General features: G+C 39.4%; 2 protein-coding genes across 2 annotated transcripts; both read left to right on the plus strand.

Moving 5' to 3' along the window:
• Positions 1 to 195: 195 nt before the first annotated feature.
• Positions 196 to 2,213, plus strand: LOC148189709 (uncharacterized). Its single transcript, XM_088076492.1, has 3 exons — positions 196 to 440; positions 529 to 588; positions 674 to 2,213. The coding sequence occupies exons 1-3, from the start codon at positions 236 to 238 to the stop codon at positions 814 to 816; spliced, it is 408 nt and encodes a 135-aa protein (XP_087932618.1). The 5' UTR covers positions 196 to 235; the 3' UTR covers positions 817 to 2,213.
• Positions 2,214 to 3,944: 1,731 nt separating this feature from the next.
• Positions 3,945 to 20,057, plus strand: LOC148189710 (uncharacterized). Its single transcript, XM_088076491.1, has 19 exons — positions 3,945 to 4,092; positions 8,050 to 8,209; positions 8,350 to 8,501; positions 9,718 to 9,871; positions 9,997 to 10,189; positions 10,386 to 10,480; positions 11,194 to 11,380; positions 11,521 to 11,618; positions 11,723 to 11,876; positions 12,424 to 12,542; positions 13,485 to 13,655; positions 13,781 to 13,894; positions 14,023 to 14,075; positions 14,380 to 14,479; positions 15,012 to 16,272; positions 16,373 to 16,527; positions 17,608 to 17,677; positions 17,776 to 17,977; positions 18,688 to 20,057. Exons 1-19 carry the CDS (start codon positions 3,982 to 3,984, stop codon positions 19,150 to 19,152), a joined length of 4,014 nt encoding a protein of 1,337 aa, XP_087932617.1. The 5' UTR covers positions 3,945 to 3,981; the 3' UTR covers positions 19,153 to 20,057.
• The last annotated feature ends 720 nt before the right edge of the window (positions 20,058 to 20,777 follow it).

Below are 20,777 nucleotides of genomic sequence, written 5' to 3' on the forward strand. Positions count from 1 at the left end.
TTTTTCTTAACCTTAAAACAACTCTGCCTGTGCCTCTCAATTTGAGCTCCAAAACAGAACAATTGATCCTTTAGAGTGGTCAATGGGCCAATGGCATTTAGCTCCCCATCACTGAATCAATTCTGACACAGAAACAGTCAAGCTTTTGAATAATGTTTCCACTTTCACCTGAGTTTGAATCATTCTGGAGCTGCACAGCGATTGTGACCAGCAGTGGATTTTACTAACTGAGCAAATGAATTATACTGCAATGTTTTCCATCTTGCAACTCACCACAGGTCTGTGGTTGATTTCTCAGCTTTCACGCTGCAGCTTGGCCTATGAGCTCCACGACACCATCCACACTCTGAAAGAAGAGAACTTCCACCTGCAGCACCGACTGGAGAACCTCACCCGCGCTCTCAGGGATCTGGAGCATCTGCTGACCGAGCACGCCAAAGGTAAGAGCAGAGTCTCCTCATACCTGGAGTATAACATACTTTTCAGAATGACAGTCCTGAATGGCCATTTGTTTCACATTTAACACAGTTTCTGGAGGAGAACATGACGCCGAGTTTCTGCAAGTCTGGAAGGAGTGGTCCCAGCATGGTGAGGTTATTTAGAGACATTCAACTTTATGAAAGTGATCTTGTTTTTGTCCATATCTTCCAACATCGTGTGTTGTGTTTTCCAGGTATTAGTGCGGAGACTCACCAAACGCTGGAGCAGGCTCTCTGCTCAAACGAGCTCCACGGAGCTGCACAGGACATCTTCATCACTCCAGGCTTCCTCCTCCTCTCACCTTTCGTCTCTATGATTCTCCTTAAGCTGTCGTGACTCAGCTCCAAAACATCCTCTTATAAAAACTTCCCCGGGATATCATGGTCTCTGTATTTACAGGATTAAGAAAGTGTTTGTTAATGTCATGACAAAAATGTAAATGCAGGGTTCCCACACACGCACTGTCATGGACAACATTTCCACAACTTTTAAAAGATACATAGCATAATATAATTGTCCCTCTTTTTCATATAGATTCAAACTCTATTCAAACATAATTTCAGTTAGCTGGCATACATGGAGGAAAAGACGTTAGGCGGGGGAAAAAAAGAAGAAACATATATAATGGTAAACAAGACCTTGTCACACATTGGCACATATTAACGTCGTCAACAGCTGCAGAAAATAAATTTGCTGTTATGTGTTATTTCGTGGGAGGTTATTTACAGAAGATAACATTTTAATTACACACAACAAAATTCCATGACTTTTCAAAAAAGTTCAGAATTTTTCACTAATTCCATGACTTTTCCAGGTCTGGAAATGTTATTGTGAAATTCTATTAATGTGGGAACACTGTAATTATAATGTTTTTAATAATAAGCAGGGGTTCAATTTTATGACTACCAACAAAAAAAAATCTCATTTATTCATTTAATTTTTTAGATGATGTCTTCTGTAAATTTTCTCTCTCACATATGTGCAGTGAAATGCAATGTTACTTAGCACTGAGAAAAGTCAATGGGTCTTTTAATAATTCTCTTTTAATATCTACATTAAACTGTGCTCTCACACAGATTATTTGGGGGAACTGGGATGCTACAGCTCCTTTGGTGGATTTGTGTGTTTGATGTTGTCCTGAATCCAACAATGTTACATTTCGCCTGCTAAATCAGTCTTTGTCTGCTTAATTAAAATGACCCTTCCTGCATAGATTATAAATCGGTGCATTTGTACTTTAATTTCCATTTGATTATGATGAATGGATTGTCAATTTACATTTGCAAAGACTTCATCTGGCCCCAGCAGACATGTGGCAAGACTACGGTGTGTTTGCTGCAGACGTGCATGTCAATAAGTGAGACAGAAGCCGCTGCATGCATCTGGTTTTATGTAGCTTTTCTCCACTTTTATCTAAAAACGAGGACATTTTATGGTTGAATCAAGACTAAAGACACTAAGTGTTGTGCAGCGCTGTACATCTGTACTTTGGTAAAGAAGTGCTTTAAGCTAAATACGAACACCAGCATGCTAACATAGGCTATTTACAATGAGTAAACCTGGAAATTAATATGCGTTTTACCACTCCCTGTTCCCTCGTCCAAACGTCGATGGGTTTTTGAATATGTTTTGGTTAGATGCATTAAATAAGGTCTGAGGTTAACACAAGTATAAGAGACTTTCACGTTTTGTTCTACAACATAAAACACAACAATAAATACCACACTCATGAACTTTGAGGCTTGTGTGTGTCTTTAAAACAGCGATTGCTAACAAGTGGCTGAATAAAACTACAGAACGTCTTCACACCAAATACAGCTTTACAGCCTTGTTACAGTGATGCTGAAGTCATGCAACTGTGGTGTAGTTTGTTTATAGTCTAACATTAGTGTTTTACTTGTGCTGATTGCATTTAGGCTCCAAAATGAGTGTTAATGAAGTATCATACACTTTGATACACAAAATCATATGGAAAAATCCCATAGGGTTTTTGTCAAGGGCAATGATAACTTCTAAGTAGGTCTACAAAAATCATGTTGATGTTTTACAGGTGGTTCAGTGTCTTAGGTTAGTGTGTGAACATTTGCTAATTAGAACAAAAAACATACAGCTAAAGGCTAATGAAAATGTGATTAATTTTCTGGGTATTTCATAAAACAGTGAATAATGTGAATTAAAATTTTGACATAATGATGGCGCTAAATGAAAACTCAGATGATCACTAAAGTTATTAGGCAGGGGGACACAAATGTTTTTTTTATCAGTTTTCATGCAATTATTAAGTTGTTAAGACATTTCAAAAATAACCAAAGTCGTGAGAATTTGTCATATAAAACCATTCATGTCTTCTTAGTTTTTTTTTTTATTTTGTGGTGAACTGTCCCTTTAAAGAAAAACCTTTCTAAATGCTTGTCCTCAAATGCTTTAAATAGATTGATTGCTGAGTTTCAGGACAACAGTCATCATTATCCCCCATTAACCTACATTTAAGAGGAAACAGATCGACTAGCACTTACTCATTAAATAGATAAATCTACTAAGGTGTAGAAGTGATGATGGAATATTGATCTGTTGCAGCATCAGACTCAAAATTATGCTATTTTAAAACATTTTTTATTTTTTATTTTATTGTTTGTCCTGTTCAGCTTAAGGTCATTCTTACTGTTTCACCACAGAATGATGCTTTATATGTTTTTGACAATTGGCAAATGTCTCCTGATGCTTGAAACCATGTTCATAAAGATACGGTTTCCACAGTTAAATTCAGATGAACCTGACTGGCCTGCACAGACCTCAACACCATCCAACATGTTTAGGATAAACTGGAACTTTCACTCGATATTATCGCAAATCCCTTCATCCCTTCAACTAGTTCCCAAGAGGTGGAATTAGTTGTCAACTAATCGGAAGATCTGTGTTTCTTGGGCAACCCCAAATTGCTCCTGATGGCTGTGCATTTGATGTGTGTGTGCGTGTGAATGTTTAGGTGAGCATGCAGCACCTTGTATCAGCCACCATTGTATGAATGTGTGTGTAAATGGATGAATGTAATTTGTAGTCTTAAAGTGTTTTGAGTGGTCCGCTACATTAATGCAAATCCATTTACAATGTGGGTGCAATTTTCATGTGTATACATACTTTTGGCCTTATAGTGTACAGAGATACCTATATTGTGCAAAAAGAGAAAATTGCATCATGAAACAAACGGTATTATGTTATGTATATAAACACTTACATGGACATGTGACATTTTCATTTCTTGTACTGTGAATAATATTGGGTTTTATCATATTTGTTTCTGTTTACTGTCTAAATAATGAGAATAATGTGCTTCATTACAGCTGTTGGCTTTGAATGAGAATGCACAGTGTGTGTGTGTGTGTGTGTGTGTGTGTGTGTGTGTGTGTGTGTGAGAGAGAGAGAGAGAAGGGGGGTTGGAGGTTGTCTAGCACATGCGTGCGGCTGTTGCTTGTTGTTCTCTCCCAGCTGGAAGCTCTGCAAATGCATCAGGAGGACAGAGGTTGTGCACAGACAACAGACAGACTTAAACTGACTGAAGACGAATGGGCTGATTGCAAACCAGCACAGAAACCATCCTCGGACACGTGTAGAGTGAGTATCATTACAGTCTATGATCATTCAGTGGAGTAGATAAAAAAAATGTGTTGCAACATGAACATGCTGTAAAAATGTTGTTTTTTTTGTGTTTAGTTTTGCAAATCTGAAGTGCATTTTTTAAAGCTGATCATGCAGTGGAGTATGCTGTGTTTATTTAGCTGTTTAATAATTTTCAATCATATGTAAATGCAGCTCCCATCTTGAATCTGAGGTCACCGCGCAGTATTGTTCTTATACAACACGCTCTAAACCTGCATAGAAACCAGCATTGGGTTCTCTTGTTTATCTGTAGGATGCATGAAAGTAGTTTATAGTGCCTATGTATGAAATTCAGTATTTTAATAACACAGTAGGCCTACAGCTCCTGTGCTAATTAAATATTTTAATAACTATAGGCCTACATGTGAAAAGCCCAACTAGGGTCAAGAGTTGAAAATTAGTAATAAATATAAACTCTCTGTGCAACACATCAGTGTACAAGAGGAACTATGTCATACTGCATCATTACCACCAAGAGACATAAAGTTGCAGTAGCAGTAGTAGTAGTAATAGTAGTAAAGCATTTAAGGGAGTGACTGCAAACCATCAGAAGCATGTATTGTTTCCAAATAATGTTTCCCAGTAACTTTTGGCAATAAACCTAAACAAAGAAAAATAATTACAGGTAATAAAAGGAAGAGTAATTTCAATTCTATCTAATTCATCTACTATTAAAAAATACAAATAAGAGTATAAATGACCAAAGAACTATAATTTGGAGAACGGTGCCACATTTAAATGCTGATTATTACAATGACATTCACATTCAATACATTGTTTTTATGTCACTTGACCTCTATACTGAAAGAAAAAATGAATGGAGATCTGCTTTTAAAGCGTTGAAAAAAATCAAGTTATTTCAGCTTTTAAATGCTAATGTTACCTAAATAGAATTTATTCACTGTCCAACAATCATCTCAGTCACTGGGGATGTTATTTATATATTTATATTTTGGACACTCAGACATAAATTATATAACTCCAGATTACCGACCACTCTACCTAAAGTGATACAGTCGGCTCATTCACTGGAGCTCCTAAACACTTCCTTATAAGTACCTGCAGGAGATTGTGCCTGAACCAAAGGTGACATTTCATTTCATTGTATAATTTCTGCATCATTTGAGAATACAAGATTCAGAGAGATGTAACAGTATACTAGGCTTTACATTTTATCACCTGTATCCCACTGGACTGCGTTTAGTGGTGATTCAAACTCAGTTTCTCCACTCATTGTTTTATTAAAATTATGGATTAAGTAAATATAGAGTAATGAATATTATGCCTTTTTTTGACAATCCACATTTAAAGAACGAGCATGAGAGTCAGTGTGTGGGCTAAAAACATTGTAATGACATGCTAAACAGTGTAAATGATCTGTTGTGAGTCAAACAAACACACACCCACAGGCTCTCAGCATTATGTGAGTAACTAGCCACTAGCTCTGCTGAGCCAATCAAGCAATTCATTCAAGGGTTTAGTTCAACTGTGATGACTAATGCACTCATAATGAACTAATGAACTAATGTATAAAATCAAGGGTTTTTGGTTTCACTGCTTCCACTGTGTTTTTGTTTTTTCAAGGTTTTGATTTATTTTGTCCTCAGTAAAGAATACCATGCAATGACTGATGTCGGGTGACAATTACAAAATGAAATGTCATGATATTTTCTCAATATGCTGTTTTAGGAAAGATTTCTGGTGATAAACAGTTCTGATCTAATTTAGGGGTTGGTGACATTGTCCGAGAACACATTATAGCCTGTTGTTCCAAAAATTCATAAAACTCGAACATCTACCTGTATTTAAGCATTTAAGCTTTATTATTATTACAGAGTGACAACGCCATTTCCACACAATATGTGTGTTACCATCCACTTGTTTTAATGCCAGAGTTTAAACACCAAAACTCCAAAAAGAAAAGACAACAAGACACAACGTCAGATCTGTGTGGACTGATATGGCCACAGCAACCTCTCTCAAATGAAATCACAAAACAAAAATGGATGCTATAATCATGTTTTCCATAGTCTGGGGCTTGGTTGGCCATGTTGCTGAAGCCTCTTCTCCCACACTACATCCTGGTCTCACACCCATGGCATCAAAAACTAACGCTTGGTCCGTGGCCCTTGGTGTTATATTCAAACGTGCAATACACCTTTTTGTGTCTGTATGCTCTCAACCAACTCCAACGTAAACCTGTCCGCGTCAATGTAGTATAAAGAGCTCAAAAGTCCACCTAAAGGCCAATACATGGTACCCGTGTGTCTGTGAGGGTCCGCTTTGGTCCATGTGACATAAATGTTGCCTTCCAACCATTTCCACGAGGGTCCTATATGAATGTCCGCGTGCAGCCACTTTTTTGCAAACTATAAGCCTAGACAACACTGCATCAAGCCACAGCTGCCTCACACAGTGAAGTTAGTTTTAAGATTTAAGATATTTGACAGACACTCACTCCAGAATCAGTAGTTTTGTTTAGTTTCTCTTTCAAACATTTAACTGCTGCTTTTCCTGCATCAAGAAACACATTACTTCCACATAACTTTACTACAAATGGTACTTTTACCCAAATATTAAAATATATCGATGGGCGTGCAGGGATGAAACCACAATGTGAAATAATTTCATAACAGAAAAAAATGGAGATTTAGCGTCTCCAGCTGTTTGCCTGAATGTGCTCAACTCCCAGTATGGTCATAGGGATAGAGAATAGAAACACACATTAATTTGTATTTTCTCCTTCTGATTTTTTGTAAATATGGTAGAAAAATTTCCACTGCATTTGTCTTAAACCTTACTAGGTCTCCTTTTGATAATAAAGGTTTTGCTAAACATGCAAAACATTTGATACAAACATTATTTATGTTTCTTTCTGGTCTATCAGTAGAGCACTTGCATTCTTGCAAAGCACACCGAACCCTTTAACCTCCATCATTACTCATTCAGTTTTAACCCCTTTAATCATAAATGATCCTCTTGAGATCAAAATACGTCTTTGGTATGTCTCCCTTCGACATCCCCTAATATCTACTTCAAATTCAGCGTTGAATACTCAAAAATTGTGGCACGTTCAAACAATAAAGGTTCAGCCCTTGTATGGTCATATTGAGGATCATGAAAGCCGATGTGATCAGACGCGTAGCTTTCCTTGCAGAGGACCAATAACTGATCTTCACAGTACAAAGCTCCGCAGCCTCTTTTCATGTCACTTTCAATGAGTGGAGGGCCACAGTGCGAGCTCTATAAAGTGGCTGAGCCCATTCAAGGGACTAAAGAGGACAAAGCTGAGCTCGCTGCGGTGCCACAGACTCACAACCAAAATAGGAATGAAGCAAAGAGAGCAGGGAGGGGAAGGCATTAAGAGCGCGCGAGAGAGAGAGTAATGTTAAATTCATCTGCTGAATACATTTGTTAGAAACGGATCAAAAGTGAATCTATGCACACGGCAGCTTCAGTGGTGTTGATACAACGGCCATTGTAAACGATGTGGAAATGCTGCACTAAGTGTTTAGTCGTATCATATCGGTGAGAAATATCTCTGGAATATTTTCACATCTTTTTCCGTCATAATGCACAAAGAAAATCACCGGCTTACTGAGCTAAAAACGAAACATTGCACCAAAGCATTTTACTGCTGCCCTAATTGAAGTAGCAAATGGTTTTAATGAAATCTTCATAGTAGCTGGTGATTTGAAACAACTCATCCTTCAACTCTGATGAGTAGCAGGGTCCAGGATAAATTTTAATTTCATTTTTTAAACTATGTGTAAAAATGTAAATGATAATTGCAAATAATCAATTGCCTGATTATGAGCAGACAGTGCAGAGCTGTCAGACAGAAAAGTCTGCATCAAAGTCGATGACAGCAAACGCAGACATTGGCATTCTGCCTGTGCACAACTTTCCCAGCTGACACCATGGATGAAGCCGTGTGGTGGTGCACGCCTCATTCCTCCCAGGAAGCTCTGCCATAGGATACGTGTCTGTGTCTCCATCTGGACGCTCCTACAGATGACTTCCCACCTCTGCTTACTCTTCCTGTCCAGCTTGGCAGTTTCACCCAAACTGGGTGAGCCCATGTCACATTTTAGTATAACTAAGTCTAACCATTGAATATTTGCTGGCCCTAAACATCGTGTATGGTGTCAACAGAAGGATTCATCCGACTGCCTCGAATGTTCATTTCCTGTTTATACGTTTGTGTTTAAGGTTTGGAGGATGTTTTCTTCAGTCCCCAGGACCAGACAGTCAGAGAAGGAGAGGGGGTTTTCTTCCAGTGTGTGTCCGGGGAAAGTTCACCTCCTGCAACCATCACCTGGCTTAAGGACGGGACGCTGGTCACAAGAGGTAGACGCATTCAGGTGAGCACTGAATGAATGTCAGCTCCTGCTGCTGTCCGTCTCTTATGAACAATTGGAGGCATCGGACAGTGCAAATGGCATTTGTAGAGCCACCTAAAACATGGCAGATCTACCTCTAAGAGTAGTTCAACACTGAGTGACAGAGAAAACAATATAAACGGCAAATAGATTTCTTCCCAGGAGTCCAAAATCGACTTAGGTATATCCTTAAACAATCTAAATATCCCTGCCATTTATGAGTGAAATAAAATGCAGGACTTGTGACACCACCATCATTTGTTGGGACAATTAGTTTACATGATTACCTTCTTTATGGCCTTTCTTTACTGACAACCTCAATATTCATGGTCCCGCAGATACTGCTTTCCTGCTTATATCTCATCCTCTGTCTCCAGGATAAGGGCATCTTTACTTGATTAATAAGGTGTTTGATTATCCTGAAGTGTTTCACTGAAATGCCCCAATATCTCGCTGTATAATACCCAGTTTGGGTGCAACAATCATGGGTAGAAAAGTGCTGATGTCTTGCTAAAAATACATTACACAATACTCACAACACCCATTTTTGGTGGAAATGCTCTGCTGTCTCGCTAAAAAACATCTATTTTTGGTGGCAAAATTGGGCTAGAAAAAAAACACCCAGTTTCAGTGTAACAAGTGTGGCTGGAAAAGTGCTGATGTCTTGCTACAAACATACAGTTTCAGTGCCAAGTTCTGTATGGAAATGCCCCAAATTTTCTCCAAAATCACACAGTTTTGATGCCACAATTATGGCTGTAAAGTCCCTGACATCTCGCTAAAAAACATACAAAAAAAACTTGGCTAGAAATGATATTTTTCAAAAAACATCCAGTTTTGGTTCTAAAATTTGGCCTGGAGGACCCCTATGTTTCGCTTAAAACCACCCAGTTTTGGTGTTACAATCATGGCTGGAGATGCTCCTGCCATCGTGTCCAGGTTATTCGCCATCTACCATCACCTCCACCTCCTGACGACAAAATCAGCTCATATGTGAAATCTGTACAACATTGCTGTAGAAATATTGATATACTACATATAAAACGTACATATTACAGAAACATACAATAGCAACATTTTCTTCTGTCAGCATGATCTTTTTTTTTCAAATCAGGGCAAGATGAAAATTAAAATATTTTGTACCTTTTGATCCAGGTGTATTTTTACTGTATATTTCAAACTGTGTTTTCATGTTCAGGGTGACTATGGAGGTGGTAACAAGAGGAAGACCTCAGGCACTCTGCATCTTTCCAACGTAACATTAGAGGACGAGGGGATTTACATTTGTGTCACACGCAGTCCTTTACTGAACATCAGCAAGGAGAGCAAACCAGCTAAACTCACTGTGCAGGGTGAGTGCATGTGAATGTTTTTGCACCTACCTACCTTTTATGTAGTTCAAACTGTTAGATTATTTTTTTTTCAATTTACAAGCATTATACACATCACAATACAGTGTTGTCACTCTACCTTGCAGGGGTCCCTCGAAGGCTGCAGATCATCCAGGGCCCTGACAACATCACCGTTGCTATGGGAACAGAGGTCTCCATGCACTGTGCTGTCCGCGGCTTCCCTGTTCCCATGGTGCACTGGTTCAAAGACGGCTGCCTCCTGTCGAGGTGCTCGGCGTCGTTCAACCTCCAGAACAATGGACAGCTGCTCACATTCAGGTCCAACGCTGCACGGGACGAGAGGAATATTAATTCTTTATTGTGAAATTGTAACAATGATCCAAGAAATATGCACTGTCAAAATTATTACTGTGTTCGAGCACTGAGTTCGTTCACAAATATGTTGTGATCAGTGCTGCTGGAGCTTTGACACACAGACAGAATGTAAAGTCTAATTTCTGTTTGTGTTGCTCAGGAGCGTGAGCAGGGAGGATGAAGGCTCGTATCACTGTGAAGCATCCAACAATGAGGAGTCCATCAAGTCACAGCCGGCCTTCCTGCTTCCAGCTGGTACTGTGTGTTTATGTCCGCAGTAAACTAAATCCTTTAATGTTGCATTTTTAAATCAAAGGAATAATTTTTTTACGTGAAATTCCCTTTTTACACAAAAAGGAAGAATTTAGACCACATTTTACATATTCGTTTTTCTCAGGATAAACATGTTTAGACATTTCCTCTATTAGCTTATGCTTATGACTGAGTAATTAGCAAATTCGTGAGCAGACGAAATGTGAGGCATGACTGTGACAAATTTAAAAATTAAACATTTACCCTAAATTTGCCCTTAAAATATATATTTTTTTAATTTTACCTATGTCAATAGATTTACACATTGTATTATTTATTTTCTCATTATTAAGTCCATGTTTTATCAAATTTGACATTTATTTTTTTTTATATTAGCTATGAATTTGTGCCTCTTATCAATTCCTCTTGAAGTTTTAGTTTTGTTTTTTCAATTTTGTTAAATATCGAATGACATTTTGTAACATGTCCAAATAGAAAAGAACACAAACAGAATCACATATACTAACTTAATATTATACATACAGATTTGAAGACTTCTGTAATGTTGTGTAATTCAAGAGATGTAATCCTCTCTAGCGAGTTTTTACTTTTATTCACACAACATGACTCTCAGTGGTTCTGTGGTGAAACCATGAAAAGTACACGTGCAATAAGGAGACTTGTACATTTTAGTGATGCACATGCTGTGTTTTTAGAGATGGACTGGAGTTTCATCCAACAGCCTGTAAACCGGACGGTGAAAAGTGGAGAAAATGTCACAGTGACCTGCAGGCCTCCGTACAGCAGACCAGCAGCTCAGGTGACCTGGTTCAAAAACAACAGACCACTCGCTCCCTCAGCTCATGAGACCGTGCTGCCCAGTGGAGACCTCTTCTTCCACAGGTATGTTTGTTGTTTACATTCGTGTACTGTAGTTGAGAAAATAACAATATGCAACAATACTGCTAATATTCCTGTGAATTCCTTTGATCGTCACCACATTTCAGACATGTATACATGTCTTTTGACTTCATTGTCTGCAGAGTCCAGGAGAACGACAGTGGGAGTTACTTCTGCAGGGCGTCCAACATCCACCTTCAAAGGTTTCTCACCTCCAGAAGAGCAACGCTGACTGTGCTGGGTACAACATTACTTCAGACCGACCACACTGTGTCACCAGACGCTCAAACTGTTGCTTCTTTTGCTACATATATAATAACAGTCATTCTTCTGTCTTCCTGTCAGCGCCTCCATCAGTGAAAATCAGACCCCAGGTGTCGACGGTGCCTTTGGGTGCTCGGGTGGTGCTGGACTGTCAGGTGTCCGGTCACCCTCCACCCTCCATCAGCTGGGTGAAGCAAGGCCACACCAAGCAGACTGGAGGCAAGATTGCTTTAGGGTGCGTTCAGACACTTTTCACAAGCTATTTGACCCTTTGCAAACCAAGTTTATGGTTGTTTGTTTTTTTACGAAAACATGAGGTCCAGTGTGCGGTGGAGGGGGTCCAAGGTTTAGTCACAAGCTTTTTTAAAAATACATTTCATTGGTTGAGAAGCGGTAAAACCCACTGATAGACGTAGAGGGGGACCTTTAAAATGTATTTATGGAAAAATTATGAGAATAGTGAAATGTAGAGATACGAGGTTTGAGCTCGACGACGACGATATTTAATAAGTTCATCATGTGATTGGTATGTAAAATCTAACTACAGCTGTAAAATAAATGCAGTGGAGTAAAAAGTGCAATTATTTCCTTCTGAGACATAGTGAAGTTGGAGTATAAATAAAAGCACTAAATTGGTAAGTACAAGTACCACCAAACTGTACTTAAGCGCAACACTTGGGTAAATGCATTTATGGACTTTCCACCACTGTTGCTTACCAGCAAAACTGCATGAAACCACTGGAAACTTACAGTATATGAACATTTACATCTTTCTCATACAGCCTGAGAAATGCCACTCTCTACATCCGATCAGCTCAGAGCTACGATGAGGGCGTGTATGTGTGCGAGGCCTCCAACGCTCTGGGCCACAGCCGCAACACAGCAATGCTGAGAGTTGCTGGTAAGTTTTACACCGACTTCACTGCGAAGTACTGTGCTTCCTGTCACATTAATTAGTTGAGCTTCAGGTGAAGTCAGGATCATGTTTGACTTTTGTGGCATAAAGGTTGCAAAATGTTCCACCAGAGGTAAGATTCAAATAGATCGTACACTATCACAATTTAAATGCTGACATGAAAACTGAATATTTAATAGTGAAAGCGCAGTTCACTGTAAGGAGCTAATTCTTATTTCATACAGTCTGCTCTAAAAAACTTGGTGCACATGTAGCTATATGCTTCAGTGGGACTGCAGTCCACAGGTGGAGAAGGTGAAAGGTTTTTTGGAGTTGCTTCGCCATACTGAGAACAAAAAAATGCTAGAAATCCTAAATACAGGAGTACATTTATTTCCTAAGATTTTCTAAATTGATTAATATCAAAACCTTTGTCGGGCTGTATGTGACCTGTGTGCCTAAATCACTGCATAGACACCAATCCAGGATTTTACTTTCAATAGCCAATATTCTATTTATTTCCGGTATTTACGACTATTACTACTTTATTTAAGACTGAGTGAGAACTGGAATTGTGGACATTGTTGTATTTCTTTTGTAATACAATTGTAAAGCAGTATTGTTGGCTTATTTTGATAGTGGAACACTTGTTTTATCGTCTTTGTGGTAGCTAAATAAGTCAGATACATAGTATTTCTCCACATAATACAATATTGGATCACATAAACCTCTCAAAAAGACATTATAATTAAATATATTTTTATGCACAAAACAAGTGGCACAAAATTATATTTCTTTTTTTGCTAAAAATGCTTACCACACATCACAAATGTGTGTTCAATTACAATTCTTTTTCCTCATATGGCAGATAAAAGTGCCATGCAACAGCTCCTTTTTTTTTGCCTAAAATACAGAATATGACACAATTTTCCTCTTACCTCGTCCCAGTGAGTCCCATCATAGTGACCTTTGTAGGTCAGGTGAGCTGCAGGATCGGGGCATCAGTGGTCCTGCCCTGCAGAGCTGTAGGGATCTCCCCCATCACGTATACCTGGACCAGAGGAGACAGAGCAAAGAGACAGACACCCATCAGTCCCACTGAGGACAGACACACTGATGGTGAGTCCAAAGTTTCATTGGAGTCGTTTTGATTCTCAAGATGTTTTCAGCAGCAGCTGTGAACTTAAATCTCCCGATACCTAAACTCGATGATATTTATGGTTTTCTATATGTTAATGGTGTAGAAGACGGAGCTCTGCACATTTCCCGTGTGCAGTTTTCTGATGGAGGAGAATATTACTGCACTGCTGAGAACCGAGCAGGACGCCATCAGAGACGCAGCATCCTCACTGCCACAGGTATGTCAATTTTGACATGTACTTTGAGGTGTTTACGTGTACAGACATACGATAAGATGCTTCCTTGACTCAATATGCACGAGTATGTTTTTATGCTGATTGTGTTTCATGCTGTCCTCTGTCCTAAGCTGAACACCATCCAGCTGACAGAGGCAAGCAGACAAGACGGGTTCTGTCTGCTGTGAGTAATGATGTGAAAATCTCTGCTGTTACTTGTGTGGTGACAAAGTTTGGCTCCCAAATCAGTGTGCAGACTCTATATGAGGTCTTCATGTGAGACCTCCGTACAGAAAACGTCAATTATTCTTGATTGTGTGTTTTTTCTTTGCAACTTAAGATGCTGTAACTTTCTATTGTCAGTGGGGTAACATCTGGTCTGGTTCTGGTCATTGTAGCCTATTATGTGCTTATTATTTGTCTCGTGGCTTAGTTCATTTCTGATTGTGTCAAATGTTGTGCGTCTAAGAGTCTTTTATATTTTTTAGAGTGCTGACACGAACAGCGACCTGCCAGTGTCTCAGTCCAGTGACTCTGTGGCTGAGCAGCATCATCCTCATGTAGAGACACAGCAGAAAGAGGCCACATGTATGTACTGAATGAAAAACTTCTATACGTTCTTTTTAACTTTGTACTCATTAAAGTTATTGCTGAAATCTTGTATGAAAGTCCTGCAGGCTGAAAACTGACAACAAAATATAATTTTTGATAATAAAAATGAAAATTAAATATTACTTTTTTTTTAATTAATACATTTTGACATACTGTTTCCAGTTTAACTCAACTAAAAGAAAATAATAATTATATATATATAAATATATATATATAGATGATTGTGTGTGTGAGTGTGTGTAGGGCTGAGGTCATTCATTTTGGATGAGTGAAGACCTTGATCTTCCTAAAAATCTGTGTACAGGACCTCCTGATTTAGCTTTTAATGACTGTATTTACTATAGTTATGTTGGGGGCGACATTTTATTTGCACTCACAGGAAAACTAATCCAGCAACAGTCAGCTTCTTTACAATCACATTACTAAAATCTAGATATACAGAAATAAACCCCAAGTCCTACTAAAACATTTTTCCTGAAAATAAAATATTTTTCTTGACTATTTCCAGGCTCCTTCTCTAACTGTGGTGCTACAACAATCAGAGCCTCGACATTTCCTACATTTTCAAGGAGAGCTGTGGCTGAGCTAAAGATGCCACCGAGATCACTTTTACATCACCACCTGAATCCGCCAACAACCAGCCCGACCCAGCCGTTAGTCACACAGATGCAGCCGCCGATGTTACCACCTCCTCCACATCCGAACTTCCAGACATTGGATCTCTACAACCAGCTGCCACTGACAAGTGATCCTATTTTGATTTCAAACACTGAACCACCAGTAACACACAGACAGACATCAGTAGACACTGGTGATGTTTTGGGTTCAACCCTCCAGTATCTTCTCACTGGAAGTCAGTCACATTTATCATCATCACGCGGACAATTTCAGCATCAAGTCAGTGAGGACTTGTTGACAGAGTCTGATTCTCAGGGCTCTAACATCCAGGCTGTGACTCTAGTTGCTCAAATCTCCGAGCCGTTCACCGAGACGTCACCTCTTCCAGACAGTGGATCCTTTCGCTCTCTCAACTTGGATTTGTATTCACCAACTCCAACACCTGTATCTCAAACTAAGACGAGCTACTCTGGTTCAGTTACCCAGTCCTCTGCTTTACGAGCTGATCTGTACCAAACTCAAACTCACAAACTGATTACAAAAAGTCTGTTTCACCAGTCGCACCAAGAGCCAACCTCAACCCAGATTACTCAAACCAAACTTGAGCACTCAGGCCAGCAACGTCAGCATCCTTCACCAACGACCTTTCAAATATCTCAATCTGATCCTCAACAATCATTCACTCAAAGTCTTTTTCCACAGTTTCATCTTGAGCTATCGACATTTCCACATCTTCTGCTAACCACACAACCTCCAACTTCTCCAGTCACAACTCCTCAACTATCCCAAAGTCACAGTCAACCGTCACTCACAAAACCAACTTCAACCACGTCTCCTCAATCATCTCTGACAAAACATCCACCGCTCCACACACAAGCTCCTCAAACACCGACAGAAACGTTTCCACTCCAGCACAGAAACGCTCTGAAAATCAAGCCTTCAGCCTCAACCGTCCATCAGACCTCCGATCCTTCGACGCTGGACCCTGAGGTTCCTGTTGTCCATCCGGTCAACATGTCCGATCAGGTGCAGTTAAACACCAGCCAGCAAGGTGACTCAGTTCAGCCGGTTAAATCGGCCAATGACACGGAGCTCACAGAGTGGCTGAAGAGGAACACCTCACAGTCACCTATGACCAGCAATGATCCCAGGTAAGTCAAAAAAAAAAAAAAAATTTGGTGGAGTTTGTGCAGACTGTTGATCTTAAAAAATCAACAAGATTTGATTTTGGATTTGTGTTGTACGCTCCAGAGAAACGCAGCAGGCTCCATCATGGCTGCCTGTGCTGGAGAAACACGACATCCCCATCGTGGTTGGAGTGGGTGTATCTCTGGCCTTCATCTTCATCACTGTTACTTTCTATTCTGTGGTCCAGAAGAACGAAGCTGCACCAACCAGCCGAGCAGGTCAGGGATCGTCAGCTGAATTACATGTCAGCATGCGTAGTTCACATTCTGAGCAAACTTTGGGGAAAAAAATCATATTCTTTAAGGAATAGTTTGACATTTTGGGAAACATGGTTATTCACTTTAAAGCAGAGAGTTGGCTTAGAAAATTGATGCCACTTGTGTTTCTTTTGGAAAGGGGAACCTCAACAAATTTAGACATCAGAAGCTTTTAGGAGGCATTTTTTTCCTATGACAGAGAAGGATAGTTAGGGTTAAAGTAAGAATATCACAGTAAGCCAGGCATCCAGGAAGTGCATTTGACTTTGAAGCCAATTTTCGTAGTGGCTGAACAATAGAACTCCCAAGTCCTTCACGTGATGCCATTGGCCCAAACAGACTTTCTCCCGTGCTTACATTGGGAAAGAGGCGTCTCTAAATCAGTGGATAGCATTGAGTAACCAGCTGAGCTTGCAGAAGTCTTAGGTGTGTTTGATCTATGGGCCCAATGATGCAGAAGCATCAACAAACATTTCTTTAAATGACTCATTTAACTATCAGATTTTGATCCATTTGGACCAATAATGTTTTTTAAGTCTGGAAAACCTGTACGATTAAATTCTTTACCGTCATTTAAGTTAGCTGATCACTACACCGTGGCTGGTGAAGTCTCTAGTTATATTGGCCCAATGATAAGAAGATAAGATCAAGGTCATTTTAAACCCAAAAAGTCAAACTGTTTTACTTTTTGCACCCTTGAGCAACTTTTATAGAAATGAACAGGGCTCCGCCTCCCAATGCCGTATCCAGTTCTCTGCATACATCTATGAGGTAGGCTAAACAGGCGCAAGTTAGGCAGAGCAGGTCGCGTCATGCCTCACAATCCTAAAAAAAACAAACTTGCTTTGAGGAATACTCTGTGAAAAAAAGTTGTATAAAGTGTCTTGTTGCTCCAGATAAATCAAAGACTACAGACACAGTAGCTTCATAATCAAAAGACAGATATGACAGCGGAGTCAATCTTCACTTCACCAGAAAGTGAATAAAGCATATTTACCAAAATGTTGATCCTGTCCAATAACATGTAAATGTCCTTGACAGCTCAGAGGAATCTAGGTGTCCCTGTACGACACAATGAACGTCGGACCGCAGGACGTACGTACGAAAACAGGTAAAACACTATTTACAGGACGAATTAGGACTTGCAATGATCTTTTTTTGCCTTTTTAGAAATGATACATAGTCCAGATTGTTCTTTTTCTTTCACAGAGCTTTTGAGGATGACGACTGCGTGGCCGTGATCGAGCAGAGTCCCAACACGTCAGACACCAGAGCCCGACCTCCAGCACCGAGCCTGGTCACGGTGCAGATGGAGCCCACGTTTGAGGAACTTCAGGAGGACACACCACCCACAGTGGACAACCACTCCGTCACTGTGGAGACGTATCCTGAACCCATTCTGGACACAAAGGTTTGAAAACGCAGAAACACATGAATGTGACACAGGGCCAGGGACCAGGGTCTTAACCCTTAACCCTTAATGCTTTTCTTCATTCAAATTGTGAAGAAACTCATCTAATGTCCGTACAAAATGTAACAAGACCTTAAGTCTGCAGCGATGTTGGCAGCTGTTTGAGGCTGCACAGATGATAACATCATCTTAGTGTAGTTTATGCAAAGATTTGATTGTTAGATATTAGATATTACAGATGTAACTGGAAATGGACAAAAAGTCTCTACAGTCGTGCAGTTTTTGTTTGTTTTGTTTTGTAAAGTAATGCACCACAATACACGTATAACCCATGTAAACATGAGAGCTGCGATCACGTGACCAAAGCTGACATAAGCGTTACATAATTTTAAATATGTAATTATGATAATCATACATATTTTCCTCTAGATTTTTTCTTTGCTCCCTAGACATTTAACCTTTTTTTAATCTTCTATCTACTATTTTTTTTGTAATTTGTGGAAAATTTCAGACCAAGTTTCTATTTGATTTTTTCCCCATGTGTTTAAAAGAAATTGCACTAATGCGCTCGGGGGTTCAAATGTTTAAATACTTGTGAAAGGCGTCTGAAAGAAGAAACATAATGTCGTTCAAGGTTTCAAAGAGTTCAAGTTATAAAGGAGCACGGTGTTATCATTGAAGTTATCATAATTATCATTACATTATTTCAGATTGATCCCTCTCTGGAGGAGGAGCGGGGCTGCAGTTTGTCGCAGCCCAGCATCCAGCTGCAGTGTGCTGAGGACTGGACCAGTAACACGGGAGACAACCGCAGCCCCTGCCAGGACGCTTTGCCTCCCCCATCATCCTTACCCTCCCGCTCCCCGTCTCCCTCTCTGCCATCCAAACGTGAGGAGGGCCTGCACTCCTCATTAACGCTGCAAAGTGCAGAGGCCTGTGCAGCACCCATCCACCACAGCCTCAGCATCTCCCACGGCAACCCTCCCCTGCTGCTCTCTCACCACGTCTCACTGGGCCTCACTACGGTCGCAGTGGACGTCCATTTTTACCCAGCAGCCACTGCTTCAGTGGCAGTAGACACTACCACTCATATCAATTCAGTCTCTAACTCTACTTCACCGTTGATTAACAGTCAGGAGAACGACCAATCAGCCAGATTTCATCAGTCTAAGTAGCTACAGAATATTAAGGACTCAAGTCCAGAGCAGCCAAATGTTCGACATCAAAGTATCAAAAATATTTAGGAATTTCTCAGCAGGAGAAAAGAAAGAAATCTTCATATAAAAAAAAACATTTTTAAACAAGGAGGATTTTTGAGATATGACATTATTAGTTAAATTATCAATTAATTTGATAAAAATGTATTTTTAATCAGTATAACGACGTCTGTTACCTTATGCGTAGTTTTCCTCTGTTTCGCAGCAGGGCGGCCTCCGACCTCCTGCTCCCCGGCTTCAGCTCTCTACTTGAAAATAGGAAACAAGTGACAGATATTCAGGTGCCATATGTAGCTTTTAAATGCACAGATATGAGGGTGACATAAATTTTGTCATCTTTCTTGAATGTCCGTGTTTCCCAAAATGATGAACTAGTCCTTTAAAAAAAGTAAAACTACGGGGCTAACATTCTGTATATGACATTTTCCAGTAAATGTGCATTTCATAGCTTTAGCACAGCACTTTCTGTACTACTCTCTGTTGTTACATTAATTACTATTTTTCAGTTTGACTGTAGGAAAACTACTTCTTGATACTGTCTTGCTTTTTCATTTTCATCATTTTACTTTTGAGATATGAAAGAGAAAATGTATGTGTTGTATGAATTTAACTATTTGTTTAATTAATGTTGTGTTATTGTTTATTGGTTCAAGTACAGTAAGACTTGTGCGTTGTACATTATTGACCTCTTTAGTGAAACAGCCAAGGATACACTGTCAATAATACTGCATTTTTTGTGACTGCACACTCTGTGTTTCAGTGACCTCCTCACTCTCTTACATAAAGCTGCTTGACTGTTAACATCTTTTTCGAAACCAAAGGAGGGTAAGAGGGGATGCATCAATAAACATTTAGACAATGTGACTAAAGTCTAAAGTGTTTTTTATTTTATTAACAAACTGATCTGATTCCTTTTAAGAACATAAGAAGAAAGAGTAATTTAACAAGAAATTACCCAAAATATTGGCAAGAAGTTAGTAAAAGTTTCAAGAAAATGACCTGAAAACTATCATCTAGGAAAAAAAGTATATTTTTTGATAATATAATTTTAAATAAATCATTACAATAATTACATGTACCTTTTTCTGGTGTTTTCAAAATAAATCAAAACAATTTGCTCTGGTTTTGGGGTTTAAATGCTTATGCAAGGCATCTGAATGCAACATAAAATAACTGTAAATCTAAGTTTTGAAGGGTTAAGTTACTGCACCTTATTAAGAGCTCTAACTACAAAAACTTAAATGGGAACAAACCGTTATCGAGGAGCACAGAGGGAATCCAACCAGGAGCACAATGCAGGGACCAACGCAGACAGTCTGACAAAAGAAAAGAGGAGCACGGGGGCTAAACACAGGACAGGTGATGACGAGGGGCAGGCGACGGCAGGGTCGATCAGGTGAAACTAATTAGGGCAAAAAATCACTGAGGTGAGGAAACACATGAAGGCAGGAAGTAAAACTAGATAAGATATGAGGAGCCAAATTACAAAAGAAAACTCAGACAAGACAAACAAGATCATGATATGAAATACTGACTCCATCTTTTATGTAAATAAAGCTTATTTTTAAGAAATATTATTCAAA

This window comes from Plectropomus leopardus, chromosome 4 (assembly GCF_026936395.1).
Source record: "Plectropomus leopardus strain MGB_pleo_1.0 chromosome 4, ASM2693639v1, whole genome shotgun sequence".
Taxonomy (NCBI): domain Eukaryota; kingdom Metazoa; phylum Chordata; class Actinopteri; order Perciformes; family Serranidae; genus Plectropomus; species Plectropomus leopardus.

What these genes read in the sequence shown, in the direction of transcription:
- LOC148189709 (XM_088076492.1), top strand. Translation starts at nt 236, where the DNA reads ATGAATTATACTGCAATGTTTTCCATCTTGCAACTCACCACAGGTCTG. An exon ending in GCTGACCGAGCACGCCAAAG is followed by an intron (nt 441 to 528) that starts GTAAGAGCAGAG and finishes CATTTAACACAG; the next exon opens with TTTCTGGAGGAGAACATGAC. An exon ending in GAAGGAGTGGTCCCAGCATG is followed by an intron (nt 589 to 673) that starts GTGAGGTTATTT and finishes TGTGTTTTCCAG; the next exon opens with GTATTAGTGCGGAGACTCAC.
- LOC148189710 (XM_088076491.1), top strand. Translation starts at nt 3,982, where the DNA reads ATGCATCAGGAGGACAGAGGTTGTGCACAGACAACAGACAGACTTAAA. An exon ending in GGAGACCTCTTCTTCCACAG is followed by an intron (nt 11,381 to 11,520) that starts GTATGTTTGTTG and finishes CATTGTCTGCAG; the next exon opens with AGTCCAGGAGAACGACAGTG. An exon ending in ACAGCAGAAAGAGGCCACAT is followed by an intron (nt 14,480 to 15,011) that starts GTATGTACTGAA and finishes GACTATTTCCAG; the next exon opens with GCTCCTTCTCTAACTGTGGT.